Raw genomic sequence first — 24286 nt, 5'->3', positions numbered from 1 at the left:
CGCGAGATAGCCAGGCTCTAAGCAGATTCTTGTTGTCTTTTCTCGTCACAGCAGCAGCGCGAGGAGGAAATGCAAGAGTCGCGCTGCTGGCGCTAGGTGGGAGGAGCGAGGCGTAGCCGGCCGGGAAGAGTCCGGGTGAGTCCCTTTACTCCCCCCCCCGCCCGCGTCGCGGCAGCGCGGGAAGGAGAGCGAGTGAGCGAGGGAGGGGGGGAGAGACTGCGCTCTCGCTGGGTGGGAGGAGGTGAGGAGCAAGTAATGGCCGCCGGCGACTGACGGCCCGGAAGATTGGACGGGTATGCGTTGCAGCCGCTCGCCCCCATAGGAACTTTTCGGCCAGTCGAGTCTCAATTCCAGTTCGCCCATGGCGAGTGGTCAAGGGCAAGGCTTAGCCTTTCCTCCCCCTCCCCTGTCGGAGCGAGACGACGTCGACTAATGGATCTTAACTGTCTTTTAGCAGGACTAAGGAGCGAATCTCTTCCTTGGATTAAAGGGAAGCTGGTTTCCACAGCACAGCCGTCCGGAGCCTGCAACTGAGTTCTAAAAACTGTCCACGGCTGGTCAAATGACGTCAATGGCCAGCCTGTTCTCGTTTACTAGCCCAGCTGTAAAGCGTCTGTTGGGCTGGAAACAAGGAGATGAAGAGGAGAAATGGGCAGAAAAAGCAGTGGACGCTTTGGTTAAGAAACTGAAAAAAAAGAAAGGCGCCATGGAAGAGCTGGAGAAGGCCCTGAGCAGCCCTGGACAACCCAGTAAATGTGTTACGATTCCCCGTTCCTTAGATGGTCGCCTTCAAGTCTCTCACCGCAAAGGCCTTCCTCACGTTATATACTGCCGTGTCTGGCGTTGGCCTGATCTGCAGAGTCATCATGAGTTGAAGCCCTTGGACGTTTGTGAATTTCCTTTTGGATCGAAGCAGAAGGAAGTCTGTATCAATCCATATCACTACAGAAGGGTGGAGAGCCCAGGTGTGTTGAAAGTGCTTATGGTCTTCCTTTCACCCAGGCCAAGCTGTTAAATCTCATTTGGTGATTTGCAGAGAGGATGGCCTGATGAAAAATAGGGAGGAATGGATTGAATCTGAATTGGGTAGAACTTGTCTTCAAGTGAAAACTTCTGTTGTGATTGTTGGTGCTGTATGTCTCTCCTGAGTTGCATTCTATTGAGTTCTATGCTTTCTAAAACAAGGCTGCTGCTGATGTTACTTGCATGGAAAGTGGTACCAAATGTCTTGCAGACTTGGTGATTGATTGTATCTCTAAATATGAGTAGCTATAACATATTTCTGTCTTTTATTGACCATGTATGAATCTTCAGAAACAAATTGGAGAAAATATTTTTATTTTAAATATTTCATCTCTTCTATTCAATCAACTTCTATTATGGTCATAAACCAAATTCCTCTCTTCTTGTGTATTAAATGTATCTTCTCTTTCATGTTCATGAAATTGCACTGGCAACACAGTGTAGATTTCCCTCCCTGCAGCATTCTGTGTGGTGTTCTTTTTGTTCACCTTCAGGCATTCAGGGGCAGTTACCCCACCTCATTCAACAATCTGAGTGCACTTTTTCACCTTGCTAGACTGCTGTGGTGTTCACAGCTGGTTTTCCCTAACACTGGGAAGTGCAGTACCATAACAGGTGCACTCTTGGCATGTACTTTCTTCCCTATATTTTGTGCTTAGGGCTGGTAACCATATGATGATGATCTTCGGGGCTATTTTAGTTAAATTGTTCTCTTGTTTTTCAGTTCTACCTCCAGTTTTAGTGCCAAGACATAGTGAATTCAACCCACAGCATAGCCTTCTGGTTCAGTTCAGAAACCTAAGTCACAATGAACCGCATATGCCACACAATGCTACATTTCCAGACTCGTTCCAGCAGCCCGTCGGCACTCAGTTTCCCCTTTCTCCAAACAGTCCTTATCCACCTTCTCCAGCCAGCAGTACCTATCCAAATTCTCCAGCTAGTTCTGGACCATCTAGTCCATTTCAGCTACCAGGTAAGCATAATCTGTGCATAGCATTCATTGAAACATAACTTCTAACAAGGGAGCTAGAATTATATTTGTATCATACTATATATAGTTATAACAAACTTGATAAAACATTGCTTGGAGTAGTGTAGTGACTACAGTCTTAAAAATTCTTAAAGAAAAAAAAACTGCAAACTGATATCTTGCCTGTAGTCCTGTGCACATACCCGTTTGGATTGCAGATAAAGTTTTAGAAAAGAACATAAGCCATTTTTTAATAGTCAGACTACATGTTAAATGCTTGACTTTGCCATACTGAGTTTTCCTTTTCTCAGTAGCAGTGGGACAAAGTGGGAGCTGATCAGTGTTCTCTCATTTTTTTTCATCTGTGTGCAGAATGAGTTCTGGGCAGCAGTATCAAGGCAGTGTGTGCACACGTGCATTCAGATGGGGCCTTCCTGATTCAACCTGAGTGGTATCTAAAATTAACTGATTGGACATTAAAAAAAAGCTTGTGAGTGCGCACCTTAGATGGAACACTGGAGCTGTTCTAGATTGACTTCAGTGGGGAAAGGGGATATTTAATCCTATGTCTGTGTCATGATCCAGATCTGAAGTGGAGAACCACTGCAATTATTGAGTAAAGAATAATTGTCCATCAGGTTCAAGCACCTTTTTAACAGAATGTGAGGTCTGGCTCTAAGCATCTTGAGGTCAGACTGTATCAATGGAACAGGAAAAATGGCAAAAACCTGACTGTATATAATTACATGGATGGTAGGCATGAAAACTTGATGATTCTCATAAAAATAGCAAGGAACCTGATGAGCCTAGAGGTTGCTGAGAGTTGAGGAGGAAAGAAGGGAGGTAATAGTTCTGTCTAGGAAGGAAAATTAGTGTATCAGTGCTAATAAGCCAGAGTGGTACAGTGGTTAGAGTGCTGGTCTAGGACTGGGGAGACCCGAGTTCAAATCCCCATTCAGCCATGAAACTAGCTGGGTGATGCTGGGCCAGTCACTTCTCTCTCAGCCTAACCTACTTCACAGGGTTGTTGTGAAAGAGGAACTCAAGTATGTAGTACACCGCTCTGGGGTCCTTGGAGGAAGAGCGGGATATAAATGTAAAATAATACAAAATGAGCTTTTGAAATTAAGAGCCTGAAAAGAAAATACACTCTTGGAGAATATTATTGGCAGTTGCTACCTGTAGACAGTAGGGATGTGCACAGAACTGGACGGGGGTGGTTCAAAGGGGGGGGACTTTAAGAGTGGGGAAGGTGCACTTTCCCCCTGCCCCACTTTCCCCCTGCCATCGCTCGGTTCCTGTAAAATCCTTCTGGTTGGCAGCATACCTCCCTGCTGTCCCTTCCCCTCTTCGGCCAGACGTACCTGCACATGTGCGTGTTGCGACCACGCATGAGGCCGCCTGATGAGTGTGACGTGCACCAGGTACTTCCGGCAGTACACTGCCGCCCCGAAGGATTTGGCAGAAATCGGACCCTGGCGGTGGGGGGGAGTGCACCCTCCCCCACTCTTAAATCCGATACTGCCCCCCCACCCTGCCGAGTGGTTGAACTGGCCAGTGTTCAAATCTGTTTGGAGGCCCATAAAAGGGCCTCCGAACAGTTTCGTGTACATCCCTAGTAGGTGAGGATTTTAAAAACTGAATTATCTAGCTGTTAAGCTATCCATTTTTTTGAAACAAGTACTGAGGAAGGATTCAGGGAAAACATTGAGCATAATGACTGGCAACAGAAGTGAAAAAATGTAGTTTAAAGTAATTTAAGAATGAAAGGGAATTGTATTTGATGCAGCAGTTGGGAACATCTATGTGATAGCTGGGAATAGATTTCCTGAGGGGCACTAGGCTGCAAGCAAAAAAGCATGTTGGCCCAATAAGGAAGCTGGTAAGATACACTGAACTGTGCACCTGCTGTTCTATGAAGCTCACTAGAAGGGTATTAGTGGAATGAAAATGGCTTGCCTAACCTAGCTTTGGGTTGTTTGAGAGCAACATCAGAACAACTGTAAAGCTTTTTCTGTCAAATGAAAAGTGCTATACAAAATCTCCCTTCCAACAAATAGACAGTATTTTTGGTGTCCATGTAATTCATTGTCAGTTATTTCTTTGTCTTACAGTCATGCAGTTGGCATCGCTGACACACATTTTCAAAAGAGAAGAGATGTGTGTGTGCACACATAAACAAAGGGGAACCAGAAAGCAGGATTGAGTCCTAGTGACTAATGGCCAAATATGTAGCTAGGCATTCAAAAACTAAATTCCAGATTTTTGAAATGCTTGTGAAAGTTTGTGTATTCAAAAGAACAAGAAGAATTTAATTTGCCACTTTAAATTAAAACATTCCCAGGACCACACTACTGTGAGTGAGATTAGCCTTCCCATTGTCAGATACAAATCTAGGAACTTGGGTGTAGGGATGTGCACGAATTGATTATTTCATTTAGATTTGTACTCAAATCAAAACACCCCCAATTTGCTTTGGGTCAGAATCTGACCACCACCCCACCACCCCCAAATCATCCCAGATTTGATTTGTACCCAAATTTTCCAAATCTGAATCAATTCGGATCAAAAAAAGGGTTCTGGGGCCAAAAGGGTTCTGGGGCCAAAAGGGTTCTGGGGGGGTGTTGGTAGTGCCTAGTGGGTGGAAACTACCACCCAAATTTCAAAGAAATTGTGCAAAGGAGTGATTTTTAAATAAGTTTTGAAGTGTATGCATCTTTAAGCTTTCCCCCATAGGGAATAATGGGAATTTCAGCAACCTTCTAGCTCCACGTGCGGGGCACCGGGGTGGCCCAGACTGCAGTGTGGTGGGTGGTAGTGCCCAATGGGTACAAGGAAGCTACCACTCAGCTTTTTCCCCCATAGGGAATAATGGGGATTTCAGCAGCCTTAGTTGTAACTCCCCAGGGTGGGGGGTGGCCCCAGGGTGGGTTGTGGTGGGTGGTAGTGTCCAATGGGTGCAAGGAAGCTACCACCCAGATTTCAAAGGAATTGGGCAAAGGGCTGATCTTTAAAGAATTTTTGAAGTTGGCATGTCTTTGGGGCAGAAAGGGGGTTTCAGGGGCAGAAGAGTGGGTCAGGCAGTAGTGCTCCAGTGGGTGCCTGTAACCATCCAGATTTCAAAGGAATTGGGCAAAGGGGTGATTTTTAAAGTATTTGTGAAGTTTGCGCATCTTCAAGCTTTCCCCCCATAAGGAATAATGGGGGTTTCAGCAGCCCCATAACTCCACTTGGGGGGTATTGGGGTGACCTACAGCGAGTGGTGTAGTGCACATAGGGTGTCAACCACCCCCATGCCCACAAACCCATGGGATACTGGGTTTTGTTGTTTCTGGGGTGTTCTGAGAGTAGATTATCTGGTAGCAAATGAGAATGGATTCACAATGAATTCACTCTCATTTGCTACAAGAGAATCTACACTCAGAAGGCAATAGGCAAGGCAAAGCAAAACAATGCACTCTCTCTTTCCTCCCATAAGACAGAATGGTGGCTGCTGCCTCTTTAAATCTAATTGAAAATCCCTCCTCGAACTCCCCCTCAACCTTGCCCCTTCTTCGACCCTTCCCCTGGCCAATGTGGGGTCAGTCAGGAGTGAAAAGAGCCAATCTGGAACCAGGAGGGAATCATCAGCAGATCAGCCCATGCTTTCGTTCACCGATCTGAAGCTTGGAAGGGCGGGAAATTCAAATAGGCGTTAAACAAAAAATGGAGACTACACAGAGATCGCCACAAAATGGAGGTCCAAAACAACAAAACCTTTGGCTCTGAAATTCGAACGATTTGTTTTGGAGCGGAATCTTTCAGGACTTGCAGATGGGCAATTTGTTTTGTGCACAAATCGCCCGAAACAGGCAGATTCGGGTACAGATTGTTCTGTACCCGAAACGTTTCACATATCCCTACTTAGGTGTTTCACCCAGTGCTTGATTCTAGTGTGAAGATTATACAGTGAGATTTGGAGCTCTACTTCATTAGCAAGCCAGAGGTTGCCAGTTCGAATCCCAGCTCTGGGTGTCAGGAGTTGACACCGACTCAGCGGCACACTTTACTTCTATCTTAAAGATTATACTTCCAGTGCTTTCTATTTATTAACAGAAAAATTGTAGTCCTAGATAAAATCTAAGGTTCTGCATTGCTGGACCTACAAAGCTAGAATGAGCTTGCTGTGGATTTGGAAGTTTCACAACCTGCTGCCTTTGGGTGCATTCAGCTGCTTGATAGCTGAGTAGGAAGGGGGAGAGGGGCTTAATGGATGGATAAAGGTAAAGTGTGCCATCAAGTTGATTTCGACTCCCGGCGCCCACAGAGCCCCGTGGTTTTCTTTGGTAGAAAACAAGAAGGGTTTACTAATGCCTCCTCCCGCGCAGTATGAGATGATGCCTTTCAGCATCTTCCTATATTGCTGCTGCCTGATATAGGTGTTTCTGGGAAGCATACCAGTGGGGATTCGAACTGGCAACCTTCTGCTTGTTAGTCAAACATTTCCCTGCTGCGCGATTAGGTGGCTAGAAAGACATTATTGTGCATGAAACTGTGGGGCTCTTCTAGAAATGTGGACCTAGTTTACACAAAGAGCTGAGGAAATGATACGATTGTTCCTAGCCTGTGCCACTTCAGACAGCACGACTGAATGTTCCTCCATATTAACCCCTGACACACACAAAAGAACTTAAGATATTTTTATTATTTGTAACAAATACAGATGGAGAAGAATTAAAATAAATACTCAAAAGTTTAGGGGAAATAGTTAATCTCTTGGGTGGTACAAAATGATTGGGAAGAAAAGATGTTTTTGATCATTATATCATCGTTGTTACAATCTTGGACCTCTATGTAATTACTGAATATCCTCTATGGAATTATCCAGTATTCTGTTCTGAGACGTATAAATGTGAATAGAAGGAACGAGGAGTGGAAGATAAAAGAAGTTATGTGGGAGGCAAACTTTTGTGTTAGCTGATCAAGGACTTGAAACAGTGTTGCAGTCAGTATATTTCATTATTTTGAGAGAGTATTGCAGTCAAAACACCCCAAAAAGAGGTTTTGTATACATCTGTCACCCTTTGAAGGTGCCAGTTCTTGGAGTTCTGCTACTTAAACTTCATTATTGTTTATCTCGTCTTTTAGCTGAACAGAACATAGCCAGATTGTGGAAGGTTGCCAAATTTTGTTACATTGTGGGTAGGATACGTTTGGAGGTTATGAATACTCCTTAGTTGGATATTTTACCATTGTTAATTATAATCTTATTCCTTTATTTTATTTATATTTGTTATATTGACATTGTTACAGGTGAAACTCGGAAAATTAGAATATCGTGCAAAAGTCCATTAATTTCAGTAATGCAAATTAAAAGGTGAAACTGATATATGAGACAGACGCATTACATGCAAAGTGAGATAAGTCAGGCCTTAATTTGTTATAATTGTGATGATCATGGCGTACAGCTCATGAAAACCCCAAATCCACAATCCCAGAAAATTAGAATATTACATGGAACCAAGAAGACAAGGATTGTAGAATAGAACAATATCGGACCTCTGAAAAGTACACAGTGTACTGTGCTTGATTGGCCAGCAAACTCGCCTGACCTGACCCCATAGAGAATCTATGGGGCATTGCCAAGAGAAGGATGAGAGACATGAGACCAAACAATGCCGAAGAGCTGAAGGCCGCTAATGAAGCATCCTGGTCTTCCATAACACCTCATCAGTGCCATAGGCTGATAGCATCCATGCCACGCTGCATTGAGGCAGTAATTGCTGCAAAAGGGGCCCAAACCAAGTACTGATACAGTGAGGGAAATAAGTATTTGATCCCCTGCTGATTTTGTCCGTTTGCCCTCTGACACAGAAATGACCAGGCTATAATTGGAATGGTAGGTTTATTGTAGCTGTGAGAGACAGAATAACAACAAACAAACCCTCAAAAGCCCAGTGCCCAAAAGTCAGCGATGGATTTGCATTGTAGTGAGGGAAATAAATATTCGATCCCCTATCAACCAGCAAGATTTCAGGCTCCCAAGTGTCTTTTCACTATATGCAGGTAACGAGCTGAGATGAGGAACACCCTCTGTAAGGGGGTGCTCCTAATCCCAGCTTGTTACAGTACCTGTAGAAAAGACACCTGTCCATAGAAGCAAGCAATCACTCAGCTTCCAAACTCACCACCATGCCCAAGACCAAAGAGCTGTCGAAGGATGTCAGGGACAAGGTTGTAGACCTGCACAAGGCTGGACTGGGCTACAAGACTATCACCAAGCAGCTTGGTGAGAAGGTGACTACAGTTGGCACGATAACTCGCAAATGGAAGAAACACAAAATAACTGTCAATCTCCCTCGGTCTGGGGCTCCATGCAAGATCTCACCTCGTGGAGTTGCAATGATCATGAGAACGGTGACAAAGCAGCCCAGAACTACACGGGGGGAACTTGTCAATGATCTCAGGGCAGCTGGAACCATAGTCACCAAGAAAACAATTGGTAACACACTACGCCGTGAAGGACTGAAATCTTGCAGTGCCCGCAAGGTCCCCCTGCGCAAGGCAGCACATGTACAGGCCCGGCTGCAGTTTGCCAATGCACATCTGAATGATCCAGAGGAGAACTGGGCGAAAGTGTTGTGGTCAGATGAGACCAAAATCAAGCCCTTTGGCATCAACTCAGCTCGCCGTGTGTGGAGGAGGAGGAATGCTGCCTATGAGCCCAAGAACACCATCCCCACCGTCAAACATGGAGGTGGACACATTATGCTTTGGGGGTGTTTTTCTGCTAATGGGACAGGGCACCTTCACCACATCGAAGGGACGATGGACTGGACCATGTACTGTCAGATCTTGGGTGAGCACCTCCTTCCCTCAGCCAGGGCATTGAGAATGGGTCGTGGATGGGTATTCCAGCATGACTATGACCCAGAACACACAGCCAAGGCAACAAAGGAGTGGCTCAAGAAGAAGCACATGAAGGTCCTGGAGTGGCCCAGCCAGTCTCCAGACCTTAATCCCATAGAAAATCTGTGGAGGGAGCTGAAGGTCCGGGTTGCCAAACATCAGCCTCGAAACCTTTCTGACTTGGAGAGGATCTGCAAAGAGGAGTGGGACAACATCCCTCCTGGGTTGTGTGCAAACCTGGTGGCCAACTACAAGAAACGTCTGACCTCTGTGATTGCCAACAAGGGTTTTGCCACCAAGTACTAAGACATCTTTTGTGAAGGGATCGAATACTTATTTCCCTCACTACAATGCAAATCCATCACTGACTTTTGGGCACTGGGCTTTTGAGGGTTTGTTTGTTGTTATTCTGTCTCTCACAGCTACAATAAACCTACCATTCCAATTATAGCCTGGTCATTTCTGTGTCAGAGGGCAAACGGACAAAATCAGCAGGGGATCAAATACTTATTTCCCTCACTGTATGCATGCTTATACTTTTCAGAGGTCCGATATTGTTCTGTTCTACAATCCTTGTCTTCTTGGTTCCATGTAATATTCTAATTTTCTGGGATTGTGGATTTGGAGTTTTCATGAGCTGTACGCCATGATCATCACAATTATAACAAATTAAGGCTTGACTTATCTCACTTTGCATGTAATGTGTCTGTCTCATATATCAGTTTCACCTTTTAATTTGAATTACTGAAATTAATGGACTTTTGCACAATATTCTAATTTTCCGAGTTTCACCTGTATTTGTATTCTTTATGTTCTCTTTTCTGAACTGAACTACATCTGTCACCCTTTGAAGGTGCCAGTTCTTGGAGTTCTGCTACTTAAACTTCATTATTGAGTGGGAAATTAGGGATGTGCAAACAGGTTCGATGCCAAACAGGTTCAGTTCGATGGTCCAATATTGAACTGAGCCGCCCCCCCCCCCCCCCGGTTCAGTTCGCTATCAGACCAAAACTTCCCCCTGCCCCCCAACTGTTTGCGGTTCAAATTTCAAAAAACTTAAAGAACTTAAGTTCTACTTAGATTCAGCCGCTGTGGGTGGTGGTGAACTCCAGAAGCCTGCCCTCCCTGGCTGGCCGGCCTTCATTTATGTACAAGTTGCCCAGTTCAGGTGGTCTTCAGCCCTCCATTGTGACAGCCATTTTGGAGGCTGCTGTACATGCCCAGTAGGCCTCTGCAAGGCTGGGTCATGAACCATGCCACTCAGAGGCCCATAGGGCAGTGTGGTAGCCTCCAAAATGGTTGCTGCAGTGGAGGGCAGGCCCGGAACAGGCCAAAGACCGTCTGAACTGGTTAACTTGTACATAAATGGAGGCCACCGGTGGAGAGGGGGAATTTCTGGAGACCTCCCCACAGCCAAATCTAAGCATAGGATTTAATTTTTAAAAGTAAATTAAATTTGCGTACCCTTTCACCCCGAACGAAACCAGAGGGCGTATTTTGGGGCTGGCAGTGGCAAACCTGAACATGCCTAGTTCGGTTTGAGTCCGGTCCGAACTTAGACCGAACCAGGCAACACTGTTTTGTACACACCCCTAGTGGAGAATGGGATTTCCAAGCCCGTAAAAGCAGCCACTTGGCAACTAAGGCAGTATGTTCCAACCAAGATGCATGCATCTCACTTAGGACCCCATAGAGCAGAACCAAGCACTAAATTTCAATAATGCTGAGGAATCCTAGAATGTGCCTAGTATGAGCTGTGGTATTTTGTGCATGGAGGGTGCATATGTGTAAAATATATCCAGAATTAATCTTAAGAACAACACTGAAAAGCAGTTTCCCCTCCATTTCATTTTGAACACTACTGTCTAAAGCTACTCAAAGGCTACTTTGTTTTCACTCCTATTTGGTGGCTAAATTTCAACTGCCATGGACTAATTTGATCAGTATAATATGCAGTATTATATTATTCAGGATTTTATTTGCTTTAAAGTTTTGCAACTCTTAAGAATGAGTGAGTGTAAGAGGAGAAACTGGAAAAGAACTCTAGACTGAATGGGGATGAAAGGAAGAAAGAGGAGAAAATGGTGTTGTATAACTTCCAGTATAATAAACTTAGAAAAGGTTCATGGTAAAGGAGAGAGGAACATAAAATCATGGGAGGGGAGGGAAAGGAAAGTCTATGAATATGTTCTCATAGATGTTGTAGTGTACAGGTTAGAGTGTCGGACTAGGGATAGTTACTTAAATCCCCATTCAGCCATAAAACATGTTGGATGAGATTATCTCAACCTGCATCACAGAATTGTAAGAATAAATAGGAAGGAAGAAGAATCATGTACACCACCAAGAGCTCCTTAGAGGAAGGATGGGATGTAAATATGATGTTCAGCTCCCTTGATGTCCACATAAATGGACAAGAAATGAATGTCAGACACCACAGTAATGATGAAGTGGGGATTGCAATTGGTTTTGAAGGTAATGTTTACTGATCCGGATAATCCAGTTGTTAAGAATGTCAACCCCTGCTAACTTCGCAAATAAGCACCTTTTAACTTGGTGATTCTCTTTTATTTAGCAGGGGGAGAATAACTGGCCCTATCCACCCCCAGCAAAGTACCTCCAGTGACTACTGCTGGTGTCTATCTTATGATTCTTTTTTAGTTTGTGAGCCCTTTTGGGGAATGGGATCTATCTTACTTATTTATTATTTCTCTATGTAAACTGCCCTGAGCCATTTTTGGAAGGGCGGTATAGAAATCGAATAAATAAATAAGATGAGAAGAGGAGGGAAAATGGCCAGGGAGTAGTAAATAGCTGTTGGAAAGGTAGAGGGCATGAATACGAGTAAATGAGATATTTGAAAATGACAATTTATAGCTGTTTGCTTGTAGTAATATCTCATTGATATTGATGAGATTTATTTCCAAGTTCTTGTATTAGAATTGCAATCTGAGAACTGTTCTGGTGCTGCCATCATGATCACTAGATCCGGAAGAATGAGGCATGCAAGGCTTCCAACTGCTATGGCAGAGAGGTTGTGTTGCAGAGAGTGGACTGGAGTGGACAGAAAACATACAGGAGGGTATAGGGGAGAGATGCAGACAACTGATTAAGCAAGTATGTATAATAAACTTTAAGTAGAGAATCATTAGTTCTCAAAGGAATCAGAAAAATGGGAGATGGGAAGCAAAGAGGCAGAAGGAATGATGCTCAGATATAGGAAGGAATGATTGATAGTTATAGGGTGAGAGAAGTGGGAACAGGAACTCTGATCAGACTGACTAAAGCGTACTCATTGTTTTCAAATTTCCTTTTTTTTCTTTATAGCAGATACACCACCACCTGCATATATGCCCCCTGAAGATCAAATGGGACAAGATAATTCTCAGTCTATGGACACAAGCAATAATATGATTCCTCAGATAATGCCGAATATTTCAAGCAGAGGTAAACAAAACAATCTCTTTTGTAGGCTTAGTATTTTGCCACCATAATGGAACCAAATGCTTGCCATAGCAGAGTGTGGCCTGAGTCCAGCCTGTTTAATCCTTCTGAAGCTTATATGTGCTGGTAGCTCCTAATGGGCAGTATAAAGATATATTATAATGGTGCTGGGCCAGTTTGTGGCAGTGCTGTTTGGAAGAACTGTAGTGAATTTGCAGGACTTAAGAGTGTTGGGTAATTGTGAATCTGATTATTATCAGCATTTCAGCATATGGTTCAATTGAATCATTAGATATATTGCAGTTCATCTGTATTTTTTAAAACTCTTCAGTTCAGTAACTAGAGTAGACACCAGTTTTGAACTGGTTTTAGATGCATGCAGAATAGTACCAACTTCTTGCAATGTAAATATATAAAATGAATACAATAACTACTTAACTTGAGGAAAAAATGTGGTGTTTCTAAACTAACTTTTTCCAACGTGTTTAGAAGCAAAGTGCATACAGTGGGGGGGGGGGGGCAGTTACAATCTGAGAACTGGACATCTTATTTTGAACCAATTACTAGGTTACCACTTCTTCTGTTTAGAGGTTCATTCCTTAGTCTGATTCAGGGCAACCAAGGTATTCTAGATTAGACTCTGCACCAGTTCACTGAAAAACCTCTCTGAACTAGTTTTTAGATTCAGGTTTGATATACTTCAGTGTTCAATGAATCAGCCAGACAAGCAAAACTAATAACTTTGAGTATGTAAAATTTTGAATAGATGCTGTTCATGAAGGTTAAAATTTAAAATATACCTTCATTAAGTTTCAACATGGCATAATGGAGTGGTTATGAACCTGAGCTATAAGCTTGAAGTTTCTGATTCAAATTTTGCCTTGGCCATGAATTCACCTGGTCTTTACTGTAACCAGGAGATGATGAAATTTGCTTACCACTCCTGGGCTGTTAAGATTACTGAGGTGCAGGTTCAAGTTCTTTGAACATTTAACAACATTCTTATAAGTATTTTTTAACTGTGTGGAAGACACTAGATTTTAGCTATTCAAGATACTGAGTATTGATGTGTTTTGTTCATAGATGTTCATCCTGTTGCCTATGAAGAACCCAGGCATTGGTGTTCAATTGTGTATTATGAATTAAACAATCGAGTTGGGGAAGCTTTTCACGCATCTTCCACTAGCGTCTTAGTAGACGGATTTACAGATCCCTCTAATAACAAAAACAGATTCTGCTTAGGCTTACTCTCCAATGTTAATCGCAACTCAACAATTGAAAACACCAGGAGGCACATTACAAAAGGTAATATGGAAGTGTGCTTTGAAGGATATAAGCAGCTTGCCTCTGCAGAGCAGTTTTTGACAATGAGTGAATGCATTTGGCCATAATATATTTCAATTTTTAAAAATCACAAATCTGCATGAGTCAGCTAAAGAATGCATGCGAGTTTTAATGAAAAAAGGCATTTGGAAGGTTTGTAATATATTAAACCATAAAATCTTTTGTTCTGCTCTTGGCTTTTTTCCTTTATGCAAATACTGTAGCCGCTTCTAAAATTTTGTTCTTGATCTCCTCATTTGATTGACAGTTCTGTGTATCAGTAGTTTCTTGACCAGGATCAAAAACATAGACATTAAGAAAAGACGTAATAGTGCACTCAGAAAGAGCAGCCGCAAGGGTTGGTATTTTCCGTTCCCTTTCAGTGGGAACATTATCAAGGAGATAGAGTGCATGCTATAGAAACATCAAGTAGATCAGTTGTGATAGGTTTATTTGCCTTAGACCAGAGCAAAACAACAAACATCAGTTCAAAAGCACAGTAGAGAAGTAGAATAATGGCATCACCTCAAAGTTACTGCAGCATACAGTTTTGCTGAGCAGGTTTATGAAGAAGTAATATGTATAATTTGCTTTGATAGATCTTTCACTGAATGCATTGGGGAAACCACTTCTTGCTGCTTTTCTTGTGTGTTCCTTGATGCTGGCATAGCTAGTCACTCTAAAAATCAACTACAAGAATGAAGGCCTTCCAATTATAAGATGAGAAAAAATGGTTAAACTGGTGAGGTTGGCTTTTGACTCTGGCCTGGAAGCAGGCAGGTTAATGGAAAATGGAGAGATCAGAGATGAATGGCTCTACAAAGTACATTCCTAAGAGAAGCAGTGCAGGGAAGGAAAAAATAGAAGGTATCGTGTGACTTAATAAATTTATATTTAATATATTCCAACACCAAAGATACATCATATATGAAAAGATGCTTTTTAAAATACAACTTGAGATTCTGAACTTTTTAAAGTACATTTCAGCAGCTTTAGCATAATGCTTAGATTTGGATAATCTGTTTGATACCATTTACCATCTATGTTCTTTATGTTCTGTATTTTATGGGAGGATGCCATCTAGTGGCTGCCTTATATTGGGTGTTTGGCATGAAGTATAGTCTGTACTTGAGCAGCTCCTCACTAAGCAAAGAAGCACCTTTCAAGTGCTGTCTCCCTTGTATTTAATAGAGGGAGAGTAACTGGAGAGTAACTGTTCCCATTCATCCTAGCATGGTATTCCCTCCAGCAGCTATTGGTGAGACCTCCATGACGTCCTTTTAAAACTGAGCCCTTTTTTGGAGAAGCCTTTTTCTCTCTTCATTTTCTCTGCTATATAGACCCTTGGAACTCCTTGTTGAAAAGCAGTATATAAATCAAATACATAATACATAATAATTGGAGATATTTTCAAATAGAAATTTAGCTACACTTTCTGACATTTAGGAGTGAGTATAATAGCTTCTGCAAATCACTCTGTTAAATGTTTCAAGGTGTTTTGTTTTGTTTTTTCCCCTTCAGGTGTCCATCTGTACTATGTTGGTGGAGAAGTCTATGCTGAATGCCTGAGTGATAGCAGCATATTTGTACAGAGTCGGAATTGCAATTACCATCATGGATTTCACCCTACAACTGTGTGCAAGATTCCCAGTGGCTGTAGCCTAAAAATTTTTAACAACCAGGAATTTGCTCAGCTCTTAGCTCAGTCTGTTAATCATGGGTTTGAGGCAGTGTATGAGCTCACCAAAATGTGCACAATTCGGATGAGTTTTGTAAAAGTGAGTGTGCTATGTTTCATCTTTGTACCTCAGCTGATAGTTTGATCAATTTCTTGAAGTTTATTCACCAATAGAGTTCCTTTAATATATAATTTTGAATCCAGTAACCTGCATTATTGTCCATACGTAAAACAGCAAGTGCACATAAAGCATTCACCATCTCAGAACGGGGGGAAAGTCAGGGAAGATATTCAGAAGCACAGTATCTAAATTCTCTGCACACATTCTGCCTCTTTGTAGGTGTAGCTAACTTAAGAGGCAGGTACCTGATGGGCAGAGACTGCTTTTGTGAAAGAGATGAGAACTGAAGACATGCTTTCTGTTTGCCCAGTAAGCTATAACCTTTCTTTCCCATGCCCAAACATATACTAGCTGAGGTGTCCTGGGAAGTGCGCACAGGCCTGTTGTTAGAACTAGGAAAAGTGGTGGTAGTGGCTGTCTTGGGATAGGGCAAAGGGCATGTTTTCTGCTGGAGAAGAAGCACAGTATCTTGTCAACCATTCACAGCCTGTCTTTTGCTGATTCTGTTGTGTTCGACTTTAGAAGGGAAATGTGACTGGTTTTTTGTTTTCTTTTTGTAATGTATTCATTGAACTAATATGGCATCAGATCTTCTCAGATATAACTTTGACATTAATTAATATTCTTTCTCTTTCTTCTTTTTTTTTCTTGAGGGATGGGGAGCAGAATATCACCGGCAAGATGTTACAAGCACACCATGCTGGATAGAAATCCATCTTCATGGGCCTCTCCAGTGGCTGGATAAAGTACTTACACAAATGGGTTCTCCTCTAAATCCCATATCTTCTGTTTCATAGTGCCAAAATATTCTCTTCAGCTATAACTTTAGTGACCATTTTCTAATTCTAAGCAATTTCCAAACTGTGTGTACAGATAACATGTTAGCATTCTTCTACTTGTGACCAATTCTGTTTTTATAATCACTTTTCCTTTTAAAGGAAAAGTAATATTCATGTTTGGAGGAAAATAACAATTTAATTTTTATGTTATACATACTGGTCAAAATCTTTTGACTCCACTGGAAATATCTTAATATGTCACCAAGGAACAAATTTTGTAATCTGACAGAGTATAAATAACACTGGGTTTTTTTGTTCAATTTGCCAACTTACTACTTGTGTATAATGTTTCTGTATGATTTTTTTTGTGTGTGATGATGATGATGGAAATCCTTAAAAAACCAAGCTTTATTTCACCTGAGATTGCCTTTAGGTTGAATAATATGTGACTTTATTATAAGCACATTGAACACTTGTTACAGATAGTGATGTTAGACTTTTGCATTACTGGAAGACAGTTCTGCCCTACTCAATAGCAATTTCACCTATACCGCAAGTCAGTTCAACACAGGAGGCCCTTACTTATCATGGGTTCTGCATTTGTGGTTTCAGCTATTTGCGTTCTCCTGTATACACCTGGTTTCAATTATCAGAGCTGTGAATATTGACCATTGGTGGTTCCTGTGTGTATTTCACACTTCCAGTCATATTTCCAGCTTGGAGGCACTTCTGGAGGCAGTGTGGAACCTTGTTGGGATGTGGGGTGTTTTTGGTGGAATTTGGGGTGGGGGGGTGGGAGAGCATTGCTGGAGCGCTGGGGTGACCAAGGTATAGTGCTGTAGTCCTCTTTTCCATCCCCTCTTTTGTTTTTTAGTACTTTTGAATGTACCAAGGAACCTAACCCCATAATTCCCATAGGCACAGGGTTTCAGTTATTGCAGATTTGGCATTTGTGTGGTGGTATTGTGGAATGTAATGCCCACAATAATCAATGGCCCCCTATACTGCCTTTAGACATTGTGTTTAAAGAGAAGTTGGTCCAAGGACTCGCTGTTCCCTAGACTAGTCAGTATTTTTCCTTGATTTACACTCATGCTGTGTGTTGTAATTTTTTAAGATATAGCTTTTTAGCAATACATATATATTAATGTAAAAAACACTACTTTTTAATATATAACATTACAAGGACCTGCATTGTGCTTAGCCTTCCATTTTATTTTGCCTCTATGGCTGGTATCCTGGCTCCCTAACTTCACTGCTGTTACTTTGCAGTATTAGTTGTGATTCCTCTGTACTTAACTTTTCTAACAAGGATATTGGGAATCTCAATCTGATAAGTGGTCAAAAATATCTGTTTACTAAATTACTGGGGCAGGCCAGTCACCAGATCATAAGAAGGTCGTGTCTGCCAATGGAAACAAATCATAATATATGACTGAAACCTATATTATAAATTGTAATGCCTCCTGCAAAGTAATGCCTCCTGCAAAGCCCTATTTAGACATTATACTACGTGTGCATGTAGATTTCTGCACATGAACTTGTGTGTTTGTGACTGACCATGTGAACCTGGGTACAGGCTCCCTCAAATACAGGAAGTGTAGCTGCATTGAACATAACACACATACTTGTATGTGTATACAGTGCACACAGATTTTACATGCATTGAACTTAATCTGTGAACAGAGCTAGAGATTCCTGGCATGATTGGTCACTAGAGCTGGCAGTCTTTGAACTTGATCTTTGATCTTATGTGAGCTGTGTCGAAGAGTTCTGAAGAGTTTAACAGAACTAGAAATATTTAGTATGGTCTTGGTGAATGTGCAAGTTATCTCACTGATGTCCATTAGGGAATATTTTACAAATGGGGGCTAAACCTTAAGAGCCTCTGGGATGAACTTTATTAATAGCCCGATGTGTTTCGGCAAGGCCTTTATTAAAGGCTCTTGTTCCATCTGTCTCGGTAGTTGGAATAGGCTAAGGAAAAGGAGATACGATTCCTTGTTGAAAACCTTAATGCTCTAATGGTTGCATTGGAGTTCGCTACAATAAATAGTAGCTGTTTTTTCTTAGCTTCTTCTGACTACTGAGACACATTGGTTGATTAAAGGCCTTGCAGAAATGTGTTGGGCTATTAATAAAGTTTATCCCAGAGGCATTTAAGGTTTATCCTCCATTTTTGTTTGACTTGGTGCCTCCCCTTCTTTTTCCTACAAAGGAGACATATGTATGCCTGAGTTGTAGGCAGGTACCAGTGCAGTTATTCTGATGAATATGCAGTCTCCCTAGACAAGATATGCATGTCTGGCAGCCTGATTTATTGAAAACCGAGCCTTAAATGACCTGACCTTCTTCAGATGTCACTGTGGCTACTATATGGTAAGGTTATTTTGTTTTTCTTTGAAGGTCTCTTTTGTCACATTTTAAATTTGGTTTTTTAATTAAACAAAAGGACTTCAACAGGCAATAATATGTTAAATAAATACTTTTCTGGTAAAGAAAAATACCAAGAGTAATTGTTAGTATTTTCTTATAAACATCACAACTAAAGTCTTCATAAATTGGGTAGCCCATTTTGTAGCACTTCATGCTTTCTGCACTAGGTCCAGTGAACCACAGAATGTAATGTAGGGTAAAGCCTTCAACAGCCTTTTATTTATAAAAACAAAACACAACCAGGGGGCGGAGGATAGTAAAAAAAAAGCAAAAAAAAAAAAGCAACTTCTTGGTCTGTATGGCTGTGAAGGTATCTAGTAAGCTGGAGAGAAGACACAGAGACCTTTCTCACGACTAGTGAGAAAGGCCCACCCTGTCTGCGGGAAGGAAGCCCAGAAAAGCTTACCTCCCCACAGACGATCTTCCAGGCTTCCCTGGGCAGGCAGATTGCCTACCCAGATGAGCACTAGCTGATTCTGGGAGTCAGGGTGCCAGAATGTGTCTCCCTGCATTGCCCCACCCCTCGGAAGTACCATAATGCCGCACGTGAGTGTTTAGTGCATTATGGGGGACCCCCCCCTTCCCCAGGCTCCCCGCAGCCTGGCAGCCACAGCTGACAGACAATTAAAAAAAGAACTGGGTTAGGAGAGCGCTTGCTCTCCTAACCCCATTCTAGAGGGAGGCTTCACAGGCCAGTTTGCTGCCGTGGTGCTATTGGGATCAGGCCTGATCCCGGCAGTCCACATGCGCATACAAAACTGGGCTGGGCTCCCTTAGCCTGGTTTTGCACGTACGTGTGTGTGTGTGTGTGTGTGTGTGTGTGTGTGTATAGCCTCACAGTCGAATTCCACCATGACTGAAGCTTTGGTGTCCTGCATAGCTCCTTGATATCTCACTAATGGGCATAAACAGAATGTTTGTTATGCAATCAAGCAAATGTTGCTTTGCACAAATTTGATATCTCCCTGCGAAGTTTTGGTGCAGAGCCCTGCCCTCTTAAGGCTACTCTGTGGCTTTAGGTGGTGGAGGGAGTATTTTGGAAATATTCCTTCATGCAGTTCCGTAGTGGGAGCAGGAACTAGAGAAGGGATGGACATGGCTTTAAGACAGAAGATAGTTTGTGTGGTCTGCATTTTGCCTGTTTGCCAAGTGTTGTGATCCTTGCAATGGAGGAGGTGGTCCTCTGATCCAGCAAGGTGCTCCTTGAGTGAGTGCATACTCGACATCACTGAACACAGATCAGTAAGAGATACTGAGTAACATTCTTGCTCTGTAAACTTAAAAACCATAGGTAGCCCATTTGGCTTCTAATTAAAACACACAAATGCGTGCTCAACTGAAGAATACCTAAAGTTAATCTAACCATGCAGAGAAGCAGCTATCTATAGCTTCTAGCTATATGGTGAGGGGCATGTTATCCTGTTCCTGCAACATTGGAAGCTGCCATATACTGCGTCAGACCATTGGTCTATCCAGCACAGACTGGCAGCGGCTTCTCCAAGGTTGCAGGCAGGGGTCTCTCTCAACCCTATCTTGGAGATGCCAAGGAGGGAACTTGGAACCTTCCGTAAGTAGTGGTAAGCTTCACACTGGCTTGGTTGCAGCCACTATGATGTAATTCCCATGCTACACCTGATTCTTAAAAATAGCTATGCACCTGGTTGTGACATGCTTGCAAAGAATGTTTCAAAGCTGTAGAAGATGATGAAATTGTAATCTTGTGTGAAGGTTCACAGGAGTTGCTCTTGTGCTTACATAGTAATGTTGGCAGAACATGGTCTTGAAGGAATAACATTGTTTACATATGATAAATTGTTTTCAAATTGCCTTAAAGGGAAAACAAATTGACTTTCACCACGTTGTAATGTTCTTTTGTTCACGTTACTCATTTTTATATCGTTTAAGCATACTTTCTCTAGCTTTATTTTTAAATAGAAAAAATATATGGATTTGCTTTGTGACCCTTATGTTTTCGCAACTACTTACTCTTTAGTGTTACAGCCAGCAGTTGTCTATACACTCATGATGTAATCCACTGGGAGCTTCTCCTCCTGTGCAAGCCCCACTGAAGATGAATAAGAGATTCACGGGAGTATCTGGTGCATTGTACCCTGGCCTTTTAATCTTTCTGTAGGTCCTAGATGTTTTGTACCTGCACTTGAACTCATCTGTGTTTTAACATTAAGGTATCATCATCTTATACATGTTTCCTTGAATAGCAAAAACTCATGTACAGCTTCTCTGCCATACAACTAGTCTACTGCATCAAAGGCTTACCTTTATAACTGATAGCCTTTTAAGACCTCTACCGTTTAGAGCTATCTAAAGGCCTAAAGATATTTGCAGGTACAGATTCTGTGTACTTCTGCATGTAGTCTCAATATTGCTATGTCTGTAGTCAAGAAATGCATGGTAATCTTGTCAAGAACAAGAATGCTACTTAACCTTCTGATGCCAATTTAAAACTATATTACCAGCAGTAATATGGGTATCCTAGCGCTTGGTTTCCCTTTTCCTGTGTAGGGACAAACTATTCAATACTGATGCAACAGTTTGTGACTCTTGTTCGGGATTATGAGTCTGCTTCCTTCTTTGGGATATATTTGTGCAAATCTGTGTTGCCAGTTCTTTAGTTCTGCTTCAATAGCTTAGACATCTGTTCATCAGAAGATTAATAAAGCAGTGCTTCATGTTACCTAGTTTGTTCTTCACAACAAAACAGCTGCTTCCCTTGTAGTAAAATCATGCATGCACTGACATGTTCTCATAATGACTATGTAAGTATGAGAGTAGACTGCTGTTTGTTCACATTTAGTCCAGTCATAAAGTTCTCATCAAATATTCTGTTTGTCCCAGTAAAATGAGTGGATAATCTCATTCCTTGCTGAAGTGTGCAACTTCTTATGCTTCTCACAGGCCTCTGTTGGTCCTCTTTCAAGGTGTAGGTAGGGAGGGATACTTGCTTAGACATCTCTGCAGGATGTGCTTATTCTCCATAATGCTTCTGGTGGACATTAACTATGCAAATTTCCTGTTTTAGATGTTCAGTTGCTTTATTGTGTTGAAAAACTGAATTACTTAAATTTGTACCATTTTTTTGCATTGATTAGATTACAAACTTGCTGACCAAAATGCCTCAACTTATTTTTACACTTTAAAATATTTTATAAAGGCTCTTTCATTTCTGCAACTCACTGAGATTGTGCTGTATAAATAGAACACTGAATTGGGAGAGAGCCAACATCCTTGGCATGGGATGTGGTGATGGCAACCAGCTTGGATGACTTTAAAAGGGGGTTAGACAGATTCATGGAGGACAGGTCTCTCAATGGCTACTAGTCTGGTGGCTGTGGGCCATCTCCAGCCTCAGAGGCACGATGCCTCTCAATACCAGTTGTAGGGAAGCAACAGCAGGAGAGAGGGCATGCACATACCTCTTGCCTGTGGGCTCCCCAGAGGCATCATCTGGTGGGCCACTGTGGGAAACGGGATGCTGGACTGGATGGGCCTTGTGCCTGATCCAGCAGGGCTGTTCTTATGAGTGAAATGTAGCAAGCAATAGGAGAGGAGAGCTGGTCTTATGGTAGCAAGCATGACTTGTCCCCATAGCTAAGCAGGGTCTGCCCTGATTGCATATGAATGGGAGACTAGAAGTGTGAGCACTGTAAGATATTCTCCTCAGGGGATGAAGCTGCTCTGGGAAGAGCAGAAGGTTTCAAGTTCCCTCCCTGGCTTCTCCAAGATAGGGCTGAGAGAGATTCCTGCCTGCAACTTTGGAGAAGCCGCTGCCAGTCTGTGTAGACAATACTGAGCTAGATAGACCAATAGTCTGACTCGGTACATGGCAGCTTCCTATGTTCCTATGATTTTGAACCTTTCATGGCATCCCACTTCTTATGTGTTTAGATAATTCACATGTAAATTACTGGTTGGTAAAAATAAGGATAACAATCTTGTGGTTTAAATATATATTTTTAACCTATTGATTTATTTCACTGTTGCTTTTGTTTGCTTGTGGACAATCCCTCTTGTGGGCTGTGGCTGGAAAAACATTTTTAAAGTGTCAATTTTTTCTTTTTCCCGACACCATCAGACATAATGAAAAGTTAATGTCTTTGCCTAAACTGTTGTGTTAATGGACAATATTTCTTTTGAGGAAGTCTAGTTAAATTTCAGAGGCACTGATCAAACCAGTAACTAAGTATACTTCATCTTGCTGTTTGATAAATACTAGTATGCAAGTGTATATTACAGATATAACCTCTGTACATCTGTTTACATTGCAGGAGACATAGTTCTAGCAGCAGTATTTAACTTCTATTCCTATGAACTTCTGTGCTTAGTTGGGTTTTGGCTGTTCTAATGTTTCAATATTTTTGCATACTTTTGCAGTCTAAATAAATGAGGTCTTTTCAGAATGAGTTTTCTAGTTTGTAAAATCCCAGAAGTATGTCAAATGGTAGGTATTGAGGTTTAAAATGTATCTGTCTACAAGGAACATTTAATCCAGATAACTTCTGTGTACACCCATCCCCCTTTCTGTAATGAAGAACTGGGTTCTTGGTTGAACATGAATGTTTGAAACAGAGATCTAGTTCACAAAAGATGCAACCTTGATCATTTTTTAAATAGCGTGGTCAGTGTGTTTACTAACTGGGGCATATTTTATCTAAATCATATTATCCAAATCCACATACTTACTCTTGATTCCTTCTCTTCCTCCCACGACTCTTGATAGCCCAATCTGAATAGTGCACTCATTCAATTTTATATTAGAACTAGTGTTTTTTAGCCCGTTACAATAACGGGCACTAGCGTTCTCCCCCCCCCCCCTTACCTCCTGTTCCCTCCGTCTCTGGCCAGCGCCAGAGTTCTGCCTGGGAGTTGCCGCCCCCGCCCGCCCAGCTGCCCGAGTCCTCCTCAACCCCGGCCCGCGTCAGTCGGGCAATCAAAGACCATATTCTGAGAAGGAGAGAGGAGCTCGCAAACAGAGCTCCTCTCTCTGCAAAGCCTCTGCCCGAACTGGCGCTTTGGGCGCAAAGGATGCCTGTTGCGTCCTTTGCGTCCATAGCGGCAGTTCGGGCAGAGGCTTTGCACAGAGAGGAGCTCTGTTTGCGAGCTCCTCTCTCCTTCTCAGAATATGGTCTTTGATCGCCTGACTGACGCGGGCCTAACGGGGTGAGGAGGACTCGGGCAGCTGGGCGGGCGGTGGCGGCAATTGTTTGGGCCGATTTGGCCCTTAATCATGGGGGGGGGTTGAGGAGGACTCGGGCAGCTGGGAGGGCGGGCGGTCGGCCACGGCGGCAATTGTTTGGGTCGATTTGGCCAACATGGCTGCCCGTGTCTGGGTGGCCGTATCTTTCTCGGCAGTTCTGGGCATGCGCTCCGCGCATGCCCAGAACTGCCGAGAAAGTCACGGGCGGCACGGGATCACACTTAAGGGTTTTATTATAGAGGATACTTAGTGCCCCAGAATCCCTTGGGAAAGCCTGCACAGACCTTGCCAGTCTGGAAATCTTGCTACATCCTACAAATGAGGGGAGTGCAGGGGGAAAATAAAGCTTGGGTGGGGCAGACACAGGTGCCCAGTAAAAACTCAGAGCTAAAGCTCGGGTGCCCTA

At 42.5% G+C, this 24286-nt stretch overlaps 1 protein-coding gene across 6 annotated transcripts; it reads left to right on the top strand.

The window, feature by feature from the left end:
• SMAD5 (SMAD family member 5) lies at positions 1 to 23083 on the top strand. Of its 6 annotated transcripts, none has more exons than XM_053297387.1 (7): positions 1 to 135; positions 455 to 965; positions 1748 to 1999; positions 12212 to 12331; positions 13412 to 13633; positions 15173 to 15429; positions 16104 to 23083. In XM_053297387.1, exons 2-7 carry the CDS (start codon positions 563 to 565, stop codon positions 16245 to 16247), a joined length of 1398 nt encoding a protein of 465 aa, XP_053153362.1. In that variant the 5' UTR covers positions 1 to 135; positions 455 to 562; the 3' UTR covers positions 16248 to 23083. The 6 variants fall into 6 exon arrangements, with proteins under 6 accessions (XP_053153362.1, XP_053153364.1, XP_053153363.1 ...); XM_053297389.1 differs by having other exon boundaries at positions 10 to 135; positions 458 to 965; XM_053297388.1 differs by lacking the exon at positions 1 to 135 and adding an exon at positions 150 to 293.
• The last annotated feature ends 1203 nt before the right edge of the window (positions 23084 to 24286 follow it).

This window comes from Hemicordylus capensis, chromosome 2 (assembly GCF_027244095.1).
Source record: "Hemicordylus capensis ecotype Gifberg chromosome 2, rHemCap1.1.pri, whole genome shotgun sequence".
NCBI classification, from domain to species: domain Eukaryota; kingdom Metazoa; phylum Chordata; class Lepidosauria; order Squamata; family Cordylidae; genus Hemicordylus; species Hemicordylus capensis.
This window is presented reverse-complemented; position numbering and strand designations above follow the sequence as displayed.

Excerpts from the sequence above, each read along its gene's own strand:
- SMAD5 (XM_053297387.1), top strand. The coding sequence starts at position 563 with ATGACGTCAATGGCCAGCCTGTTCTCGTTTACTAGCCCAGCTGTAAAG. Across the intron at positions 966-1,747 it reads CAGAAGGGTGGAGAGCCCAG|TTCTACCTCCAGTTTTAGTG; the intron begins GTGTGTTGAAAG and ends CTTGTTTTTCAG. Across the intron at positions 12,332-13,411 it reads GCCGAATATTTCAAGCAGAG|ATGTTCATCCTGTTGCCTAT; the intron begins GTAAACAAAACA and ends TTTTGTTCATAG.